This window comes from Prionailurus viverrinus, chromosome A3 (assembly GCF_022837055.1).
Source record: "Prionailurus viverrinus isolate Anna chromosome A3, UM_Priviv_1.0, whole genome shotgun sequence".
Taxonomy (NCBI): Eukaryota; Metazoa; Chordata; class Mammalia; order Carnivora; family Felidae; genus Prionailurus; species Prionailurus viverrinus.
The window spans coordinates 25396230-25418284 of NC_062563.1; the positions used below are offsets into that span (position 1 = coordinate 25396230).

Consider the following 22055-nt stretch of genomic DNA (forward strand, 5'->3'; position numbering starts at 1 on the left):
CCCAGAATACCACCTGTCTCCCCCAGCACTACACCCCTTCCCCTTCCTATTCTCCCCTGCACAGCAAGCCCTGAGCAAATGTCCACCACAGAGAACCTACCCTTTTCCCAGATTGTATGCCTCACCCTCTTTCCTGGGAACCTTGGAGACCTAGGGCCCTCCTCAAGCCCTAAACCCTCCTTCCCATTGACTCTCTAGCAGGAGTGAGGCCAGGCTTCCTCCTCCATGTCTTTCCTTTAACATCACCATTGATCCAATGGCCTTAGAGTCTCATTATCTCTCCCCTTCAAGAGCTTCTCAACATAACTGTTCTTTTAAACAATTATTTAAGTAATATATTAATACATGCACATTCATTTAATTAGAATTGACCCTTGAACATCATGGGGGGGGGGGCACCAACCCTGAACACAGTTGAAAATTCTGTGTATAACTTTTGACTCCCCCAAAATCTAACTACTAATAGCCTACTATTGACCAATAACATAAACTGTTGGTTAGCAAATATTCTGTATGTTATATGTATTATATACTGTACTCTTACAATAAAGTAAACTAGAAAAAAAGAAAATATTATTAAGAAAATCTTAAGGAAGAGGGGCGCCTGGCTGGTCCAGTACATAGAACATGTGACTCTTGATCTCGGGCTTGTGAGTTTGAGCCTCACGTCAGGTTTAGAGATTAGTTAAAAAATAAAACTAAGGGCTCCTGGGTGGCTCAGTCAGTTAAGTGTCTGACCCTCGATTTCAGTTCAGGTCATGATCTCACAGTTCATGAAATAAAGCCCCATGTTGGGCTCTGAGCTGACAGTGTAGAGCATGAGTGGGATTCTCTCTCTCTCTCTCTCTCTCTCTCTCTCTCTCTGCCTCTCCCCTGCTCACTCTCTCTCTCAAAATAAATAAATAAAAACTTTAAAAAAGTAAATCTTGGGGCGCCTGGGTGGCGCAGTCGGTTAAGCGTCCGACTTCAGCCAGGTCACGATCTCGCGGTCCGTGAGTTCGAGCCCTGCGTCAGGCTCTGGGCTGATGGCTCGGAGCCTGGAGCCTGTTTCCGATTCTGTGTCTCCCTCTCTCTCTGCCCCTCCCCCGTTCATGCTCTGTCTCTCTCTGTCCCAAAAATAAATAAAAACGTTGAAAAAAAAAAATTAAAAAAAAAAAAAAAAAAGTAAATCTTTAAAGGGATGCCTTAGTCAGTACAGCATGCGACTCTTGATCTTGGGGTTGAGTTCCAGCCCTGAGTTGGGTGTAGAGATTACTTTAAAAAATAAAATCTTAAAAAAAATAATAAAAAATAAAATCTTACAAAAAGAGAGAGAAAATCATAAATAAGAGAAAAAATATTTACAGCACTGTACTGTGAAAAATCCACATAAAAGTGGACCTGCACAGTTCAAACCTGTGTTGTTCAAGGTTAACTATAACTTAAAATACTTACTATGTACGTGTTGTGTTAGACATTGTTCTAGATGCTGGGGACACAGCCATGAATAAAAAGACAAAAATCCTTGCTTTCATGGAGTCATCGTTCAGCAGGCAAGATGGGCTGTAACAAGAAAAAAAAGAGAGAAATGTTCTGTGACTCTCTCTCTCTCTCTCTCTCTCTATATATATATATATATATATATATATATATATATTTTTTTTTTTTTCCTGGAGGAAAGGAAACTACTGTCTGGGTGGTCAGGGAGGGACTCTCTGAGGAGGTGGACTTGAGAAATGAGATGGAGTCATATGGAGAAAAGGAAACACGCAGAGCTTATCAGCTCAATCATCTTGGGCAAAGGCAGACTCTGAGGCCAAAATGAAAGGAGGCCAAGGACTGTAAAGGGGCAACTGAGGATAAGTGAGGTATGGATACAAGAACATGAAAATGGAAAGACAGACAAGGCCAGCGTGAGGGTTGGGGTTTAGTTCTGAGCATGGTGGGAGGCACTGGACAGTAAAAGATTCCACCAACACAAGTCTTGGCAACTTTCCATACATTTTCATATATCCGGGTGCAAATGCATATCGTTGATTTTTATCTGCTCTTCAGGCCTTTGCAAATGCTGTTCTGTCTTACCAAAATGCTATTCTTCCACCCTCATTGGGACACCACAAGCTTGCCTTTGTGCCCCCTCTAAAAAGCTTTCCCTGATCTGCCTAGGTGGGATCCATCCCTCCCTTGCTGTTCCAGTTTCTCACAGTACCTGGTACTACTGCTGTCATGTGATGCTTTTCTTGGAAACCCCCAGTTTCTCCACTCCATCAAAAGGAGCTCTCTGAGCTGGGGAGGCACTTGATCCATTCTGGTTGGTTGGAACTCAAAGCTTGATGCAGAGTAACCTGTGAAATGCTCCTTACTTGACTACCTGACTGATATAACACCTGAATGAGCTTTCAGGGATGTTGAACCCATCTCCAGCAGGCTCCCCATTCAGGCTGCCCCCTGCTCTGAACTTTCTGCTCCTCGCCTTCATCTCTTCCTCCACCCAAATCTACCAGTCCTAGGTCCCATTTCCCTGGGACCAGCTGGTTGGCACTGAACTGAATCAAATCACAGCTTAGAGAGTCCTGGTATAAGTAACATAGTAATTCTAGGTATGGAGCCAAGCAGGGAGGAGGGAAAGTTTGGGAAACTTCCAGTGTTGCTCTCCACAATGAGTGCTCCAACCATCCCAGAAAAGTAAACTTTCTCCGTGGGGAGGAGAGACATCATGAGCAGCTTAAACCAGATTCCTAGCTGCAAGGGAAAGGAAATTAGGACACACATAGCAGTACTGGGCCCTGACATCTTGTTCATTGTTGTTGGTAGGAGATAGCAAGACATGGTAGTTGCTATGGGCTGAATTGGGTCTCCCAAGAATTCATATGCTGACATTCTAACCCCCTAGTACCTCAGAATGTGACTATATTTAGAGATAGGGCCCTTAAAGAAGTAACTAAGATTAAACGAGGTTATGTATCATATAGGTAGGTCCTAATGCAACATGTCCTTATAAAAAGAGGAAATTTGGACACGGGTACATACAGAGGGAAGACTATGTGAAGACACAACAAGACAGCCACCTATAAACGTTATCTAACATTGCCACTATTTTCAGAGGATTAACTGAATAAACCAGTCCACCATTACTGGAAAGAAGAAAGAAAGAAAGAAAGAAAGAAAGAAAGAAAGAAAGAAAGAAAGAAAGAAAAGGGGAGGAAGAAAGAAAAAGAAAGAGAGAAAAGAAACAAAATCCAGTTTCAGTGATAAAATAGGCCAAGTATAATCCCTCCTTTACTAACCTCTGACACCATTTTCTGACACTGACTCAGGCAATAATATCCCAGATAAATACCACGTGGCCCAAGTACCACATATGTCACCTTCACAAGCCATAGCCACCACTCAATGTGTAGCTGTTATCCGATGACAACTCCATATAGTAACATACATAAATTTTACCCACCAGTGCTCTGGGAGATGTCAACCCCAAACTGTATTGCTCCAACAAGCATATGTTGGACACCCACCATGTGCTAAGTGCTGGGGTTACAGCAGAAAACAAGACCGCCAAAGTTTCTGCTGTCATGGAATTTACAACCTGGTAGGGACAATGGACGATGGACTTGTAGCAAACAAATAATTTCAAAGAGTGAAGAGTTAATATGAAGAAAATAAAAGGGAGGGCAGTGCTACTTTTAGATGGGGCATCTAGGAAGCCCTCTCTGAAGAGGCGGCATTTGATCTGAAACCTGACGTTTGTGAAGGAGCCCGCCATGGGCAGAACTGGGGGTGATGCATACCAGTCAGGGAAATAGCAAGTTCAAAGGCGCTGAGACAGCAGCATTCTTGGCATGCTCAAGGAATGGCATCCTTACCAGTTTTGCTGGAGATGAGTGAGGGGGCATGTGACAGGATATGAGGTTAGAGAAGGAAGCCAGATTATACAGTCTTCTCCTGTGAGTTGTGGGAAGTTTGGATTTGAAGAATAAACGGAAGCCTTTGAGATGCCATATGATTTATGCTCTGACAAGTTTGCTATGATCACTGTTATCCAATCAGAACTGTCATGTGTAAAGGTGAGGTCTGGCTCCTCCCAGGGTCACTATCCCAATACTAGGGAGGGCAGCTCCTCTTTCAAGAAGTCTCCTTGAAAACTCACGGGCGACCCACCCAACCACCGTCTACAGTCTATCTGGTGGGACAAATACGGGCTCAGGATTCTGGCCCCCTTAGGGCCGGTCGGGCGGAGCCCATTTGTGATTGGTTACAAGCTCTCCCACTCTTCCAATCAGACGCTACTCGGGAGGAGTGCCAACATCCCGTTCCCCATGCGAGATGAGTGGGCCATTTGATTGGCTCTTCCCCTAAGAGTGACAGCAGACAGAGCCTATGGGTGCAAAGGCACGGCTGCTCCGCCCCGCGCCTCCAAGGTGCGCCGCCGGACTCTGCCAGTGCTGGTCCTGCTGCTTGCGCTGTTTCCTCGTCCCTATGGCCGTCCCGCCGCAGCTAAGGGCTCTGCTCCTTGCGGTCAACGCACTGTTGCGCAAGCGCCGCTACCACGCTGCGTTGGCCATGCTTAAGGGCTTCCGGAACGGGGCAGTGTGAGTGGGGCGGTCGGGCCGGGCCCGGGCTGAAGGGTGGGTCTGGCTGGGGTCGGAGGAGTGGATTCTGGGCCCACCGCAACGCCGTGTGCCCTTGAGCAGCCTCCCTAGGCCTCGGTCTACCGAGGTGTCCAGCACGGTGGGCGCTGGATTTGGGGTTCCGTGAGCCTTCTGAGCTGGGGCTCCCATTAAGCTGTTTTGGGGCTCTACATGCTTTGCAACCTGGCCCACTTGCCTTGATCACCTCCACGCCAGCCCTTGTATCCCCTCGTTTGGCCCACCCCTCCCCACACCACCCCCCATACCCCGCTATGTGTCCTTGGGTCTGCGTGGCTTCAGCGGTCCCATCTGCACAGTGAGAAGTGGCCACTGGCCTCTGGCAAGCCAGCGGTGCCTTCTGCCTATGCTCCCACCATTAAGGAGCCCATGGGCTCATATTCCACTTCTCACTTCTTATCTGTATGACTCTAGCGCCAAGTCCCCATCCTGCCCAGGGAACTCCTAAGGCATAAGCCTGAGGAATGAGAACAACTGTGAAAGAAGCTGCAAATATTTGCTCGACATTAAATTGATTCCACCCTGGCCATCAGATCTGCTGGAAAGGAGGTCTTGGGTTCATTTCACCTGGCTGGTAACTGGAGGGGAGCTCCCCCTCCTTTAAAACTCATGCATAACTGTTGTCATTTATTGAGAGTGTACTGTGCCAGAACTGGGGACACAACAGAAAAAACCAAAGATTTGTTCTCCTGGAGTTGGTATGCTAGTGGCATCATGGCATGGTGGTGAGACTGCCTTTGTTCAAATCTTGGTGCCACTGACCTGTGTGATCTGGAGCAAGTCATTTAGCCTCTCTAAGCCTCAATTTCTATAAAATGGGGACGATAATAATACTTACATCATACTGTCAGAGGATTGAATCAGTGTATGTGAAATGCTCAGCACAGTGCCTGGTATATATATCTGTTGGCTGGTGTGTGTGTGTGTGTGTGTGTGTGTGTATGTATATATATATACAGGGACGTCTGCCTAGATCACACCGTCACCTTTTCAGGTCTCTGCTTAAGTGTCACCTTCTCAATAAGGTCATCTCTGAACTCCTCACTTCCTCCCATACTTAAGTTTTCTCCATACTATTTGTCACCATCTGACACTAAGTTCACCTATGTATCCTGTTTTTATATTCTGTCTTTCTCACTAAAAAGTGGGCTTCATAGGGACAGAAATATTTATCTACTTTGTTCCTTGGTGTATTCCTAGTACATGGTACATAGGATACTCTCAAACATTTTCTGAATGAATGTACAAGTGTACAGGGTAGGAATTGCAATTGTCCCCATTTTCCAAATGAGAAGACTCACTCAGAAAGGTAAACTCATTACTTATGGTCACATCACTTGGCCTGTGTCACAGCCAGGATTCAAACACAGAGATGCCTGATCCCAATGCCAGGCTCTTGGCTTCTCTGGAAACCCAGAGTCAGGTGGAATTGGTACCTGTTGGGCCTGAAGGTTTTATCAGCCATGCTGAGGTGTGACTAAGATGGGATAATATAAGTGGCCCTTTGCCAAGTTATTCTCAGGACAAAGCAGCAATGGGCATTGCCCAATGCTAGCTTTGTATATATACTTTCAACCCAGTTGTTCCTGTTGTCTCAGCCTTCCCAGCCAGGGCAGGCACTTCCTAAGATCAGGCCCTTCTCAGGCCTAGTTCCTTTATTTCAAAGCTGGGTGCCTTCATCTCTTCTGGCCTCAGTTTCCTTCTCTGTAAAATGGAAACAGCCTCACTCAAACGGAGTGATCTAAGGCAGTGATCCCATTACTGTTTAGTGCTGAGGCACCATGCCCATCTGTAAGGACCAAGAGTTCAAGGTCCTAATGAGATTCATCGTTAAAGTACCATGGCAGTGCCCGGAATGCTTTACAGAGGAGGTGATGGTGATATTTTGAAGGCCGAGTTAGAATTTTCCAGGAGGAGAAGGGCATCCCAACCAGAGGGAATGGTTTGAACAAAGGCCTGGAGGGGGAAAAGAATATGCGGTTTGTGCAGAGACGCTATCCATTCAGGGAGGCAGTCTTGGACGACTAAGACATATAAGCTTTGTAAAATTGAACTCGCTGTGATTTCTACCCCTCAATATGTCAGTGTGCATCTCTAAAAATTTGAACATTTTCCTATATGGCTAATTATCATGATTATACTTAATAAATTAATAATAATCTATAGTGTTGACTACTGTCCAGTTAATAGTCAAATTGTCCTGGCTGTCCCCTAAATGTCCTCCCTAAATGTTAGTTTGCTGAGACCAGGCTCTTCCTGGACATCATGTTGAACCTGTCATTATGTCCTGTAAGTTCTTTCAAACCCCAGGCACCCCTCTTTTTCAGGACATAGAGTAATCCTGTGAATGATAGTAACTGGCTCCCACCTGAGTTTGAGGGCTTTGGGAATGAGGCCTGGCAGATGTAAGGAGGTGGGGGCACTATTCCACTTATGTCTGGGGTATAAACAAGGGCCCTTTTCACCCTGGTGAGCTGGAGGAGGCTGAGGGCCTCTTTGTTCAAGGGAAAGAGACATGGCTTTGGATGAGGTGTGGCAGAGAGCTTGCTGTGGCCAAGATGGGGGCCCTGCCCACTGCTAGGCAGGAGACAAGCAATTCAGCATGGCCATCGCAACAATAACACTGGCTTCAACTTGTTAACATTTACAAATTTAATTTATATATATGTATATATATTTTAATTTTTAATGTTTATTAATTTTTTGAGACAGAGAGAGAGTGAACAGGGGAGGAGCAGAGAGATAGGGGGACAGAATCAGAAGCAGGCTTCAGGCTCTGAGGTGTCAGCACAGAGCCTGACACGGGGCTTGAACTCACAAGCTGCAAGATCATGACCTGACTGAAGTTGGACGCTTAACTGACTGAGCCACCCAGGTACCCCTATATTTTAAAAATTAGGTAACGTTAGGGGTGCCTGTCTGGTTCAGTTGGTAGAGCATAAGACTCTTGATCTTGGGGTTGTAAGTTCGAGCCCCGCACTGGGTGTAGAGATCACTTAATAGTAAAATCTTTTTTAAAAATTAGGTAACTTTCGGGGCGCCTGGGTGGCTCAGTCGGTTAAGAGTGCAACTCTTAGTTTCGGCTCAAGTCATGATCTCACGGTGTGTGAATTCGAACCCCGCATCGGGCTCCATGCTGACAGTGCAGAGCCTGCTTGGGATTCTCTCTCTCTCCCGCTCTCTCTGCCCCTCCCCCACTCACTCTATCTCTCCCTCAAAAAAACAAATAAATAAAACTTAAAAAAAAATTTGTTTTAATTACGTAACTTTCAGAAAAGGCATAAAAAATTTGATGCTATGCCTGGCTGGCTCAGTCAGGGGAGCATGAGACTCTTGGTCTCAGGGTTGTGAATTCAAGGCCCACATTGGGCGTGGAGCCTACTTAAAAAAAAAGGGAGATGCTATGAAGGCCTGCTCACCCCATTCTTCTATCACTCAGTCTCCCTCCCTGGAGGTGACACCTATATCCAGTCTCATGTCTCCCTCCAGAAGTATTCTCTGCATGTACAAACAAATACATATATTTCCCCCCCACACATTTAAGACAAGTTTTCTTTTTTATTTTATTATTTAAAAAATATTTTTATTTATTTTTGAGAGCGCAGGCAGGGGAGGGGAAGGGAGAGGGGAACAGGAGATCTGAAGTGGAGTCTATGCTGACAGCAGCTAGCCCAGTGTGGGGCTTGAACTCAGGAATCACAACATCATGACCTGATCTGAAGTTAGATGCTCAACCAACTGAGCCACCCAGGTGCCCCAAGACAAGTTTTATTTTGAAATAATTTTAGATTTATGGAAGAATTACCTCGTTTGATGCAACTTTATATTTTACACATCTTGCTCTAATACATCCTGCAGTGCACATAAAGCTGCCTCCGTCTTTTACATCTGTGTAGTATTCCACTCAGTGGTGGGACCATTGTTTATTTATCCAGAAGCTCCCTGTGGATGGACATGGCTTCGCTTCCAGTCTTTTGCTGTTTCTAACAAGCCTGTGGTGAACAGTCACAGATACTCATATGACAATATGTAGTCATGGTCATTGTGCCAAGGATTTTTAGACCTTGTAGCTTGGTAAGATCAGGGCCTGGCAGCTGGAGAACTTGGTGGGATAAGAGGGAGTCCAGTCAAGAACAAGAAGGAAGAGACTAGAACTTTCACATGTGCTATGTCCTTAACTGCCAGAAGCAAGTCTGAAATGGAGAATACTTTTTACTGATGGGAGAAGAGAGGCTCAGAGAGGTTAAGTAACTTATCCAAGTTCACACAGTAAAACGTGGCAGGGCTTTGGCACCAAATACTACAGTATTTCCTTTTTACTACCCACTTGAATATAGTTAAAACAGAGGGGGCACCTCGCTGGCTCAGTGAGTGAAACATGCAACTCCAATCTTGGGGTTGTGAGTTTGAGCCCCATGTTGGGTGTGATTGTTTAAAAATAAAATCTTTAAAAAATAAATGAAAAACAATGAGGATGAAAGTATTCATGTTCACACAATCCCCAGTGCTCAAATGAGGAAGTACAAGGAGGGTCAGGGGAGAGGTTTGAGTCTTTTTTTTTTTTAATTTTTTTTTAACATTTATTTATTTTTGAGACAGAGAGAGAGACAGAGCATGAACAGGGGGAGGGCCAGAGAGAGGGAGACACAGAATCTGAAGCAGGCTCCAGGCTCTGAGCTGTCAGCACAGAGCCTGATGCGGGGCTCGAACTCACGGACCTGAGATCGTGACCTGAGCGAAGTCGGACGCTCAACCGACTGAGCCACCCAGGCGCCCCGAGGTTTGAGTCTTAAAAAGAGGCCTTTATGTAACTTTTAAAATTTATTTCGGCATGCCTGGCTGGCTCAGTACATAGCACGTGTGTCTCTTGATCTCAGGGTCATGGGCTCAAGAAGCCCCACATTGGGCATGGAGCCTACTTTAAAAAAAAATGTTTATTCCAGTTGCTTTAATTTTAAAAGCAATGCTTAATCATTATAGATCATTTTGGAAGTATAGAAAAGTTAAAAGATAAAAGTAAATTCGCATACTTCTCCAGCTCTGGGGACATTGCTAACATTGTGGCATATTTCTTTCCAGTGTTTTTTATTTTTTAAATCCAGTTTTACAAAGCTCAGGTCCTCCTGTCTATAATAGTTGGAAAGTGGTGTATTTTGAACAGGTAGAAGGAATTATATTACTCAGCAACTATTTTAGGGAACTTACTAACTTTAAGATGAACCAAGCTGAAGATAGAACCTTCTAGAAATTACCTTCCCTCACAGATAATTAAAGGTTGTTCCAGAATCAGTCAGCCATCATGTACTAAGCACATGCTATATGTTAAGTACCATGCAAGGTGCTGGGGACTCTGTGGAGGACAAATCAAACACAGTCCCTCACGAAGCCCACAGTCTAGTGGAAGAAAGAGATAATTAGAATAGAATAAGTAGTTATGAGAAATTGAATCATTAACCCAGGAGTGTAGAGTACCACAGAGAAGCTTGGGGCTCTGTGGCAATGCAAATATTACCCTAACCTAGGCTGTTGTGTAAGGAGCCTCCACAGAGGCCCCAGCTGAGACTGGAGAGCTGAGGAAGCAGTGGCTACGTGAGGAGTAAAGGACAGTCTAGGCAGAGGGAACAGCCTGCCCAGAGGCAGGGGAGAAACTGGCAGTCCAAAGACCTACAGGAAGGCCAGGGCGGGTTGGATGGAGCAGGAGAAGTAGGGGGCAAGAGGTAGGAGAAGTAAGCAGGGGCCACATCTTGCAGCACTTTCAAGGCTGTGGGAAGAGCCCAGATTTTATTCTGTGAGTAGGGGAAAGGTATTGGCGGCTTTTAAATTGGGATGTGATATGATTTATGCTTTAAAAAAAAATAATGAGTCCGGCTGCAATGGTAAGTCAGTGTGGAACCGAGGGAGCAACTCCACACAGCCAGTTGGGTGAGGCTGGTGGAGGCCTTTGACACACATGGTCCCCTTTCATTGGAATTATAACCAGCCCCCTAGGCTGACATCCCCTTTTACTGTTAGGCAAACTGAGGCTCAGAGAAGTTAAATAACAAGCCCGAGGCCACACTACCAAGAAGGTGTTAGGACTGGGATTTGAACCCAGATCTAACTTGAACCCAGATCTAACCTGAAAGCCAGCATTATCTCCCCTTCCAGGACGATGTTAGGATTAGGCTTGGAGAGGGGGCGAGGAGTCAGATTGCCCAGGGAGACTCTGTGAGGCAGTGACGCCATAGTAACTGTTTCCTTTCATTTCTGCAGCTACGGAGTCAAAATCCGGGCCCCTCACGCGCTGGTCATGACCTTTCTCTTCCGGAGTGGCAGGTACCCACCCCCTCCTCAAACTGGGAGAGAGTATGTTCAGCCCTCAGTACCAGGACGGTTGCACTAGCTTCCTAGCTAGGTCTAGCCTATCCCCCATCACCACCATCTCAAGTACGAGTCTGATCTATTATTGCTGCTCAAAAACTCCCCCGGCTCCCACGATCCTCCAGAGAAGCCCAACTTCCTTCCTTAAAAGCCCCTCTGCAACTAACCACGAGGAGCACTGGATGATGTATGGGATTGTTGAACCACTACATTGTACACCTGAAATGAAGATAACAGTGTATATTAAGTATACTGATAACTTAAAAAAACTTTAAGATAACTTTAAAAAAAAGGCCCCCTGCTGCCTGGTCTCAGCTGCATCCCCACACTGTTCCCCTACATCCAGCCTGCAGTGCCCTTGGCACATAGGACTCGCTGCCATGCCACATGTGGTTCCACCTCCACACGTTTACTTATACAACACCCCCTGCCGGGCATGCTCTTTCCTCTTCTGCCCTACCTTTATTTCCTTCCTGGCAACCAATACCAATTTTATGAGGGTTACTTCCTTGGGAAAACTGTCCATGACCTCCCTCCCTTCCTCAAACTTCTTGGTCTTCCTCCAACCCCCGTGACTTTCCCCTCATTGCGCTTCTCAGAAACTACTCTGTGGCCTCGTTTTTAATGCTGAGATTTATTTGGCCATGGGTCCTCCTTGGGTGAACCATTGCTTTTTTTCTTTTTAAAGTTTATTTATTTATTTTGAGAGAGAGAGAGAGGGAGCGCGCATGAGCGGGGGAGAGGCAGAGAGAGAGGGAGGGAGAGAGAGAATCCTAAGCAGGCTCCATGCTCTCAGCGCAGAGCCCAATGTGGGGCTCAAACTCATAAACTGTGATATCTTGACCTGAGCCGAAACTAGGAGTCAGACACTTAGCTAACTAAGCGTCTGTGGCCTGGTTTTGTTTTTTTTTTTTAACTTTTTTTTTTTTTTTTAACGTTTATTTATTTTTGAGACAGAGAGAGACAGAGCATGAACAGGGGAGGGTCAGAGAGAGGGAGACACAGAATCTGAAACAGGCTCCAGGCTCTGAACTGTCAGCACAGAGCCCGACGCAGGGCTTGAACTCAATGACCGTGAGATCATGACCTGAGCTGAAGTCGGACGCTTAACCGACTGAGCCACCCAGGCGCCCCTGTGGCCTGGTTTTTAATGTATGTAGCTTCACCTAGAGCTTATAAGAAGTACACATGGACAGCCTATTGGCCAAATCCAGCTCGTAAGATTTTCCCTTTTTTGTATTTTTTTAGGGTTGCTCTTTTCTTTCTTTCTTTTTTTTTTTTTTAATTTTTTTTTCAACATTTATTTATTTTTGGGACAGAGAGAGACACAGCATGAACGGGGGAGGGGCAGAGAGAGAGAGACACACAGAATCGGAAACAGGCTCCAGGCTCCGAGCCATCAGCCCAGAGCCTGACGCGGGGCTCGAACTCCCGGACCGCGAGATCGTGACCTGGCTGAAGTCGGACGCTTAACCGACTGCGCCACCCAGGCGCCCCTCTTTTCTTTCTTTTTTTAAGTAAGCTCTATACCCATCATGGGGCTCGAATTCACACCTCTTGTATTTTTGCTTTATTTATTGATTCGCTGATTTTAGTTTTGGTTTTTGCCCTCTGTTTTCTTAAAATTGAACTCATTCTTTCAAACAGTAAATATTTATTGAACATCTACTATGTGCCAGACACCATTTTAGGTGCTAGGGATAGAGGAGCAAACAAAGCAGTCAGTGATCAAGAGGAACAATGCTGGTGGCCCAGACATTGGTGGTGGCAGTGTAGGTGAGAGGAAAGTGGTCAGACTCTCGAAACATTTTGAAGGCAAGATTAGCACCAATACTTGATAACTGGGAAATCCAGCTTTCTTGCATTAATGCCTGGCTGGCACAGTCACTATAGCATGTGACTCTTGATCTCGAGGTCATGAGTTTCAGCCCATGTTGGGCATAGAGTTTACTCAAAAAAAAAAAAAAAAAGATTAAGAACTGGCAACACGGGGCTTGTTTCCTGTGAGGCGAGAGCCAGCTGACTCCTGGCTGTCCCCACTCACCTGGCCGATTTCCACAGGTTCCAGTTGACCCACTTCAAGGTCCTCATCTAGCCTCTAGGTTGGTTGTGTCATCCTTGAATTGACTCCCAGAGTACACTCTGCCCTTGTCCTTGTGTTCTCCTCACTGCCCCCTAGTGACTTAATTTTAAAAGATAAATAGAATCCTTTCCCTACTTAAATGTGTACTTTTCTCAGGATAAAGACAGAAGAGCATGGCCCTTCCTCTCCCCACATCATTTCCCCCCGTATTCTTTGCTCAGGCCTTGATGGCTTCTCTCTGTCCCTTTACTCCTTACTCTCTGTCCCTCCTCCAAACCTTTGCATGTGCTGATCCCTCTGCCTGGATGCAAGTCCTCTCCCCTCCCGACTTCATTGACACCTCATCAATCCTTCAGATCCCAGGATCATCTCTGGTCAAGTCGAAATTTGACCCTTGCTTCGTGATTATTTATGTTCTCCCTTTAGATCATATATCTTATGAAGGCAGCAAGCACTTTCCCTCAGAATCGTATCCCCAGCTCCAGTACATAGTAGGCTCTCCCTTACTCTCTCATTCATGTCTTCACAGCTCACTCCAAAAAAACACGTATTGAGTACCTACTATGTGCCAGGCTCTGTTCAGATGTAGACACCACTCTTCAGTAGCTTGTACTGGAGCGGGGTGGGAGTGGGGAGAAATAATAAACAAGCATATAAGTGTCAGCTGGTGTAAGAGCTGTGAAGGAAAAGAGGACAGGATAGGATGGGCATTCTTTTGAGTCGGGTGGTCAGGCCAGGGCCCTCTGAGGAAGTGGCATGGAGTCAAGGCCTGAATCCAATGGGACAGCAGCCCCCACGACATGGAAGCTAGAGACCTGGGGCTGAAAGAGCAGTGGCCGTGAGCTCCTCGCCTGGTTCATATTTGCACGCCCAGTGAGTGAACGTGGAACAGTGGGCCTGTGCTCATGGGGGCTCCCTGTGTTTGTGCAGCCTCCAGGAGAAGCTGCGGGCCATCCTGCAGGCCACGTACACCCACTCCTGGAACCTGGCCTGCTTTGTGTTCGCCTATAAGGGGCTCTGTGCCCTGCAGTCCCACGTGCAGGGCGAGACCTACCAGGTGCACTCGTTCCTGGCTGCCTTCATCGGGGCCTTGCTGGTGTTTAGAGATAACAATAACATCAACAGTCAGGTAAAGACCCTGCCCCAGGATAGGGGTTGGGCTGCGGGTGGGGTGGGGGGTGGGAGGGACGTGGTCCAGGTAGAGGTCAAAGAGGTAGAGGTCCGAGGGTCTGTGATTCACCAGTCCCTGTGTGACCTTGGGAAGGTCACTTTCTCCTCAGTTTCCTTATCTGTAAACCAAGCAAGCGGCTTGCTGAAATTCCATCTTTCCCAAAACTCAGTGTGTGTGCTGTTTTCTGGAAAAAAGATCTTTTTTTTTTTTTTAATCTGGAACGCTTCACAAATTTGTGTGTCATCCTTGCACAGGGGTCATGCTAATCTCTATATTGTTCAATTTTAGTAGATGTGCTGCCGAAGCGAGCACTGGAGCAAAGATTGAAAAACAAAAAACCAAAAAACACTGTGCAGTGAAATGAGGAAAAAAAAAAACCACACACACACCACCACTCTGGGGGCACCTGGCTGGCTCAGTCAGTAGAGCATATGACTCTTGATCATGGGTCATGAGTTCAAGCCCCACATTGGGTGTAGAGCTTACTTAAAAAAAAAAAAAATGGCTACCAGACACCTGGAGGGCTCAGTTGGTTAGTCATCTGACTTCAGCTCAGGTCATGATCTCACCATTTGTGAGTTGGAGCCCCGTGTCGGGCTCTGTGCTGACAGTGTAGAGCCTGGAGCCTGCTTCAGATTCTGTGTCTCCCTCTCTCTCTGTCCCTCCCCTGCTTGTACACTGTCTCTGTCTCTCTCAAAAATAAACAGTAAAAGAAAAAAATTTAAATTGGCCTGGAGTAAGATATTCATAAAACATATTTAAAAAATTTTTTTTTTCTTTTTTTACATTTATTGTCTCTCTACAGAGAAACAGAGCATAATTGGGAGAGAGGCAGAGAGAGAGGCAGACACAGGATCTGAAGCCGGCTCCAGGCTCTGAGCTATCAGCACAGAGCCTGCCACGGGGCTCAAACTCACAAACCGTGAGATCATGTCCTGAGCTGAAGTCGGACACTTAACTGACTGATCCACCCAGGCGCCCCATAAAACATAACTTATTACACTCGAAGAATGATCTATTCTTTAACTTGTCCTTTTTCTAGGTTAAAATCCTTTTTTTTTCTTCTTTTTTTTGTGAAATGAAATGCTATTTATTGTTTTAAGTCCTTTTTGGTCATCGTGAAAAGTTGGCAGACCCTCTTTTTGCCTCCCTCAAATTTATTAAATACTTTCAAATTATAAAACGTTTTATTTTCACATTTTGAAAAATGCAGACTAAGCACCCCTGTGTGCCTGGCATACTCCTAGGTGCTTGGGGTATGGTCACAATAAAACTAGAAAATAAATTGAAAAGGGGCACCTGGGTGGCTCAGTCAGTTAAGCGTCTGACGCTTGATTTCGTTTCAGGTCATAATCTCACTGTTGGTGAGACAAGAGATCGAGCCCACATCTGACAGGGCAGAGCCTGCTTGGGATTCTGACTCCCTCCCTCTTTTCTTCCCCTCCCCCATTTGTGCGTGTGCATATGCTCTCTCTCTTTCAAAATAAATAAACTTAAAAAAAAAAAAGGATTTAAAAGAAAGTTCCCACCCCCTGCTAATTGTCCAGCCACTGTCCATGAACACTTCAACTGTGTCTTGTGTGCTCTTCAGAAATTGTCTGTGCTTGTGTCTGAACATATCAGGAGTTTTCCTCCAATGAGATCATGCCACACTTTTTCTTCACAGAATGATGTATTTTGGAAACCTTTCTTGTCAATCCCTCATTCTTTTTAACATCAGCAAAGTTCTCCATTGGGTGGATAGACCAGGCTTGATTTTCCCAGTCTCCTCTGGATGGACAAGGGTGTCTCTAACCTTTTGCCAGTACACACACATTGCAGTCTGCGTCTTTGGGCGTTTGTCTGTCAATCCATCTGAAATTTCCTCAACATGGGATTGTGGAGTCTGTGGATATGAGCATTTTATATTTTGAGAAAATTTCCCCAGTTTTTGTTGTTGTTGTTAGAAATGTCACTGGTCTGGGACGCCTGGGTGGCTCAGTCGGTTAAGTGTCCAGCTCTTGATTTTAGCTCAGGTCATGATCTCAGATTTTGTGAGCTTGAGCCCTGCGTAGATCTCTGTACTGACAACATGGAGCCTGCTTGGGATTCTCTCTCTCCCTCTGTCTCTGTCTCTCGCCTGCTGTGTGGGTGCATACTCTCTCTCAAAAGAAATAAACTTAAAAATAAATGAAAGAAATGGCACTGGTTTATGAACTTCTAAGGCCTAGGAATCCTAGTCACACCATCTTCTTACCCCTCCTTTTCCCTGACCCCTCTGACCTCCATTTCTGAAATTTTGTCATTTCAAAAATGTTCTAGAAGTAGAGTCATTGCTGTATGTAACCTTTGAGGATTGACTTTTTTTTTTTTTAAGTTTATTTTTTTGAGAGAGCTCACGCACATGGAGACATGCGATTAGGGGAGGGCAGAGAGGGAGGGAGAATCCTAAGCAGGCTCTTATGCTGATGGCGGGGCTCAAACCCACGAACTGTGAGATCATGACCTGAGCCAAAATCAAGAGTTGGTCACGTAACCGACTGAGACATCCAGGTGCCCCTGCATGTTTAATTTTTTAAGAAATTGCCAAACTATTTTCTAGAGGACCGTACTATTTTACATTCCCATCAGGAATATACAAATGATCCATTTTCTCCACATCCGAGCCAGCATTGGTTGATCACATTTTTAATTTTAGCCATTCTGATAGGTGTCAGGGCTTCTCATTGCGGTTTTAATTTGCATTTTCCTAATGGCTAATGACGTTGAACATCTTTCCATGTCCTTATTTTCCATCTGTATAACCAGTTCAGTGAAGCATCTGTTCGCATCTTTTGCTTATTTTCTAATTGGATTGTTTCTTTTCTTTCCCGTTGAGTTTTAAGAGGTTTTTTTTTTTAATATATTCCAGATACCAGTTTGTCAGATATGTGTTTGTGAATATTTTCTCTCACCTGTGGCTTTTCTTTTCAGGCTCTTCATAGGGGCTTTCACAATCAATTTTAAATTTCGATAAGATCCAACCTATTAATTGTGTGTGTGTGTGTGTGTGTGTGTGTGTGTGTGTGCGCGCATTGTATTTTTTGGTGTCAAGTTACCTTTTAGTTTTGAAACATGTAAATGTATTCATTTTCTAAATTTTTTTAAATGATTATTTATTTTTGAGAGAGAGAGAGCACGAGCAGGGGAGGGGCAGAGAGAGAGGGAGACACAGAATCTGAAGCAGGCTCCAGGCTCTGAGCGGTCAGCACAGAGCCTGACATGGGACTCCAACTCGGACCACAAGATCATGACCTGAGCCAAGGTCGGGCGCTCAACCAACTGAGCCACCCAGGTGCCCTATTTTCTAAAATTTTTAATTAACAAGAATGATAAATTAAGAAATGAATAGCAATGTTAAAATACCCGCTACATACTATTTCAAATCACCTTGCATACCAGCACACTGTTCCAGGGGCTCCTGGATGGCTTAGTCAGAAGAGCATGAGACTCTTGAACTCGGTCGGGGTCATAAGTTCAAGCCCCACATTGGGTGTAAAGATTACTAAAATAAATTTTAAAACTTTATTCTTTATTTATTTACTTTTCTAAATGTTTATTTATTTTGAGAGAGAGAGCATAAGCACAAGTGGGGGAGAGACAGAGAGCGGGAGAGAGAGAGAGAATCCCAAGCAGTCTCAGTGTTGTCAGCACAGAGCTTGACATGGGGCTCAATCCCATGAACCCGTGAGATCATGACCTAAGCCGAAACCAAGAGTCAGATGCCCAACAGACTGAACCACCCAGGCACCTCTAAATAAAGAAACTTAAAAAAAAAAAGAAAAACACTAGTCTACTGCACAGTAGGTGCCCCAGTGCATGGGTCAGGGGGAGAAGGTTCCCAGTGGCTGGGCCCTCCTGTAATCCCCTGTCATTCCCTTCCTGCAGATCAACATGTACCTGCTGTCACGACTCCTGTTTGCCCTGTGCCGCCTGGGCGTGGAGAAGGGCTACATTCCCGAACCCAGGTGGGACCCTTTCCCTTTGCTCACTGGGATAGTGTGGGGGCTGGTGCTGTGGCTCTTTGAGTACCACCAGCGCACTCTACAACCCTCACTGCAGTCCTCCATGACCTACCTGTATCAGGACAGCGATGTATGGCACGATATCTCAGACTTCCTCCTCTACAACAAAAGCCTTCCCTCAAAGTAACGTGCTCCCAAGGTGCTTATGGGGGCATCTGCACCCGAGATTGACTCCATCGGTGAATCCTCCCAGTGGATCCTTCTTCGCAAGATCATGGTTCTCAGACTCCAGATTCTATTGTCCCAGGGTTCCATTTGCTGAAGCAAAAGCACTGATTTCCAAGTCCCGTTAGGTACTCCCAAATGGTGGACCAAGTGGCGATTCGGGCTGTGGAGCCTTGGACATGATTCCAGCTCTGCTGCTGACTTCTGTGAGACCAGGGAAAGACACCCCCTCTGGGCATCAGAGGAGGGCCCTGAAGTCTCTTACTGGTGTGTACGGTCTTCAATCATTCTTAAGTAACAGAGTGCTCCTTGCTGGTGGGCAGTGGGTTGCAAATACGTTTTTAGAAAATATTATACTCCTTGCTCAGGTGTTCTAATGGAGAAGCTCTAGAATTCCACTGTCCAGTGGAAGCACAATGGGATCCATATATGTAATTAAAGCTTTTCTTAGTAGCCACATTAAAAAAAGTAGAAAGAAACAGGTGAGATTAATCTTAATTATATATTTAAGCCAATATTTCTAAAATTTTATCATTTTAACATGTAATTAATATAAAAAGTAACAAGCTATTTTACATTCTTTTTTCTAGTACTATGTCATCAGAGTCACGTATGTGTTGTATGCTTATAGCATGTCTCAATTTGGGCCAGTCATTTTTCAAGTGCTCAGTCAGCCACATGTGGCTAGTGGCTACACAGATGTAGAACACTTCTGTCCTTACAGAAAATTCTAGTGGACAGTACGGATACAGAGCTGGGGATATGGGTTTGAGTCCCCACTCCACCACTATGTAACCTTGGGGAAGGTACTTAACCTCTCTGAGCCTCAGTTTCCTGTAAAATGAAGATAATCATAAAACACAGCGGGTGTCCTCATTGGACTTGTATAACTACAACAGCTGCTATTACTACTAATTACTTCCATTTAGTGAGCTCCTACTTCCTCCCGGTGTTTTGCACATATTATTTTTAATCCATGCAGTGACCTTGCAAGTATGTATTCTGATCCTCATTTCACAGATGTAGACACAGGATCAGAAAGGGGAAGTAACTTGCTGAAGGTAATACAACTAGTATGATGGCCAAATCAGGGTTTGAACCCAGAGCTGTCTGAGCTCAAAGCCCGTGGGTTTTTTTCAGTGCCTTATGTTAAATTTAGAAACCTAAGCTATGCAAACGTTAGCTGGTTATAGGATCGGTTCCAGGCCGGGGGTGCAAACTCAGGTGCCCACAGGGACCTGGCAAGGGGCATAAATGAAAATGTGCACTAGGGAGTGGTGGGGACATGGTCAACTGGAGACTCACGGGCCAGTCTGATTTTAAAAATCAGTGTGCTGGGTAAATCAAACAGGTCTCCAGGAAGATTTGGTCCATGGCCCACCAATTTGAGACCCTTGGTCTAGTAAGAATACTTCAGTCTCTTTTTATATTTTAGAAATTACTAGTAGAAATGTGCACATGAGTCACTGGTGATCTTATTAAAATGTAGATTCTGACTCAGTGAGTTTGCGGTAGGGCCAGACATTCTGCACTTCTCACAGGCTTCCAGGTGCCGCTGGTGGTGCTGCTGGTCTAAGCCATACCTTGAGTAACGAGGCAGTAGGGAATGATATGCAGCCAGCTATTATCCCTTGTTACAAGTGAGGAAACTGAGTCACAGAGCTGTTAGGTAATCATGGTGGCATCACATCTGATGCCAATAGCAGTGTTCTCAGCCATGGTGTTGTACTACACGTTTGGAGAAGGTGATCTGGAAGGTCTCTGAATTCACTCTGTGGAGGCTGAATGAGATCCCAAGGTTACGCGGGGGAGGGGGGTGGTCATCAGCAAGCAGATGCTGGGGGTGCTGCACCCATATCTCCTCCAAATTACCACTTCACCGCACACCAGCCAACTTTTCCACCTGCCACCCCTGTGTCTCTGCCTGAAGGCCCTCTCTTGTTACTGGCATCGGCTCCATCGCCCCACAGCAGGTCTGGAAGATTACCACATCCCAGGAGCAGCCCTCAACCAATGACTGATGAATGCCCCCCCCCCCCCCCCATTATCACCGGGTGGGGTAACTCCGAGGCACGTGCTCCACACTGGCTCCCAGAGTTTCCCAGCGGGACTGAACTTGGCCTGCCCACAGTGGTCACTTGCTTGATAACACTCCCTTCTCTGTCTCCCATCCTCATGCCCCCACGAGTACTTCCTGGGACCATTTCCCAAATAAACCACTTGCACTGAAATCCTTGTCTTGGGGTCTGCTATTGAGGAAACCCAAACTAAAATTGGCCTCCAGTGCAGCAGGTTGAGAGTCTGTATAACATGCTGATTGGGGACAGTAAAAGCGCCTGGGCTCAGCCCTGTTTCCTTAGGCAAATGGCTTAACCATTCTGTACCTCTGTTTCTTCATCTGTAAAATATGCATTCTGATAGCACTCACCTCACAGGATGGCCTGGGGGATTAAACAACATGACGAATATAAAGTAAGCACTCGATAAATGTTTGCTGTTATTTCTAATATAGCATCCCAACGTAGGAGGAAGTGTGGTCCTAAGAACTGAGTACCCCCCGCTTTTAGCCTGTCCTACCCCCCCCCCCCCCCCCAGTTAAAGGTAGAGCCTTGGCTGTGTGCCTGCCTAGCATCCCCCCACTGCTGTGGGGGCCTGGCCGGCTACACCAGCAACTGTCTCTGCTCTCTAAGAATAGGTTTCCCTCACAGATGGCATCTCTCTGGATCCTGCCAGAGCATCTGGTGCCTCCAACTGCTCACTCCAGGGAGGAAGGCTGTGTGGTCCTTGCTGAGGAGCAGAGCTCTGGCTTCCAGCAGACCTGGGAGGAGTCCCCACTTGGCTCCCTCCTAGCCGAGCTTCCATTTCCTAAGATCCGTAAAATGAGCATTGCCAAAGGGCCCTTGGCACACAGTAGGCACTCTATAAATGCTACTTCCTGAAATAGTACAATGGTTTAATGTGTTTATTAAGGACCTGCCACATTCCTATGAAGTCTTCTGACACGTAAGACTATACGAAATAATTCTTCAGCAAAACTCACACAGTACAAAAGGTAGATCACAAGGAAAAATCAAGTTCCTTCGTACCCCCAAGCTCCACCCTCAAACCCTCTCTCTTGCCAGGGGCATTCACTGTTAGCACTTACTAGTACAGCCTTTCTGAGATATTCTGTACACAGCCACCTATCTTTGTCTTGTGAGAAACGTTTAAAAAAGATTTTATTTTTAAGTAATCTCCACACCCAACATGGGGCTCGAACTCACAACCCAAAGATCGAGAGTCACATGCTCCGTCGACTGAACCATCCAGGCACTCCTGTCTTATGAGAAACTTTATATCACACTGTCATCTCAACAAGACTTTGGCATTTCTTCTTTGTCCTCTGCGTGTTCCGTTTCCCTTTGATCAATAATCTAATATGAAAGTGAGCCCTTTCTCTGAGCTGCTTCCCACCCCAACTCTACCCCATCACCCCCTCAGGCAGGCTGTTACTGTGATCAGTGTAAAGGTGAACCTCCCTAGATATCCAGATATTACCATCGGTGACACCCCACGTTCAGGCCGATGGAGCTCCCAGTGAAAGGGAAAGGACAAAAATGAGGTTAATT

At 45.7% G+C, this 22055-nt stretch overlaps 1 protein-coding gene and 1 non-coding gene across 5 annotated transcripts in view; one reads left to right on the forward strand and one right to left on the reverse strand.

The window, feature by feature from the left end:
* Nucleotides 1-4411: 4411 nt before the first annotated feature.
* The window catches only part of PXMP4 (peroxisomal membrane protein 4), a 33003-nt gene continuing 15359 nt past the window's right edge, over nt 4412-22055 (forward strand). The window contains exons 1-4 of one of the 4 annotated variants that reach the window (XM_047853138.1): nt 4412-4568; nt 10878-10940; nt 13999-14197; nt 18146-20678. In XM_047853138.1, coding sequence (XP_047709094.1) covers nt 4456-4568; nt 10878-10940; nt 13999-14197; nt 18146-18409 — 639 coding nt within the window. In that variant the 5' untranslated portion in view covers nt 4412-4455 and the 3' untranslated portion in view covers nt 18410-20678. Of the gene's footprint in view, nt 4569-10877; nt 10941-13998; nt 14198-15585; nt 16230-18145; nt 20679-22055 lie in introns of those variants that run through there. The other 3 variants (XM_047853139.1, XR_007150947.1, XM_047853140.1) reach the window with 3 other exon arrangements.
* LOC125163115 (U6 spliceosomal RNA) lies at nt 14449-14551 on the reverse strand. Its single transcript, XR_007151285.1, has one exon. It is a non-coding gene; the product is annotated as a U6 spliceosomal RNA (small nuclear RNA).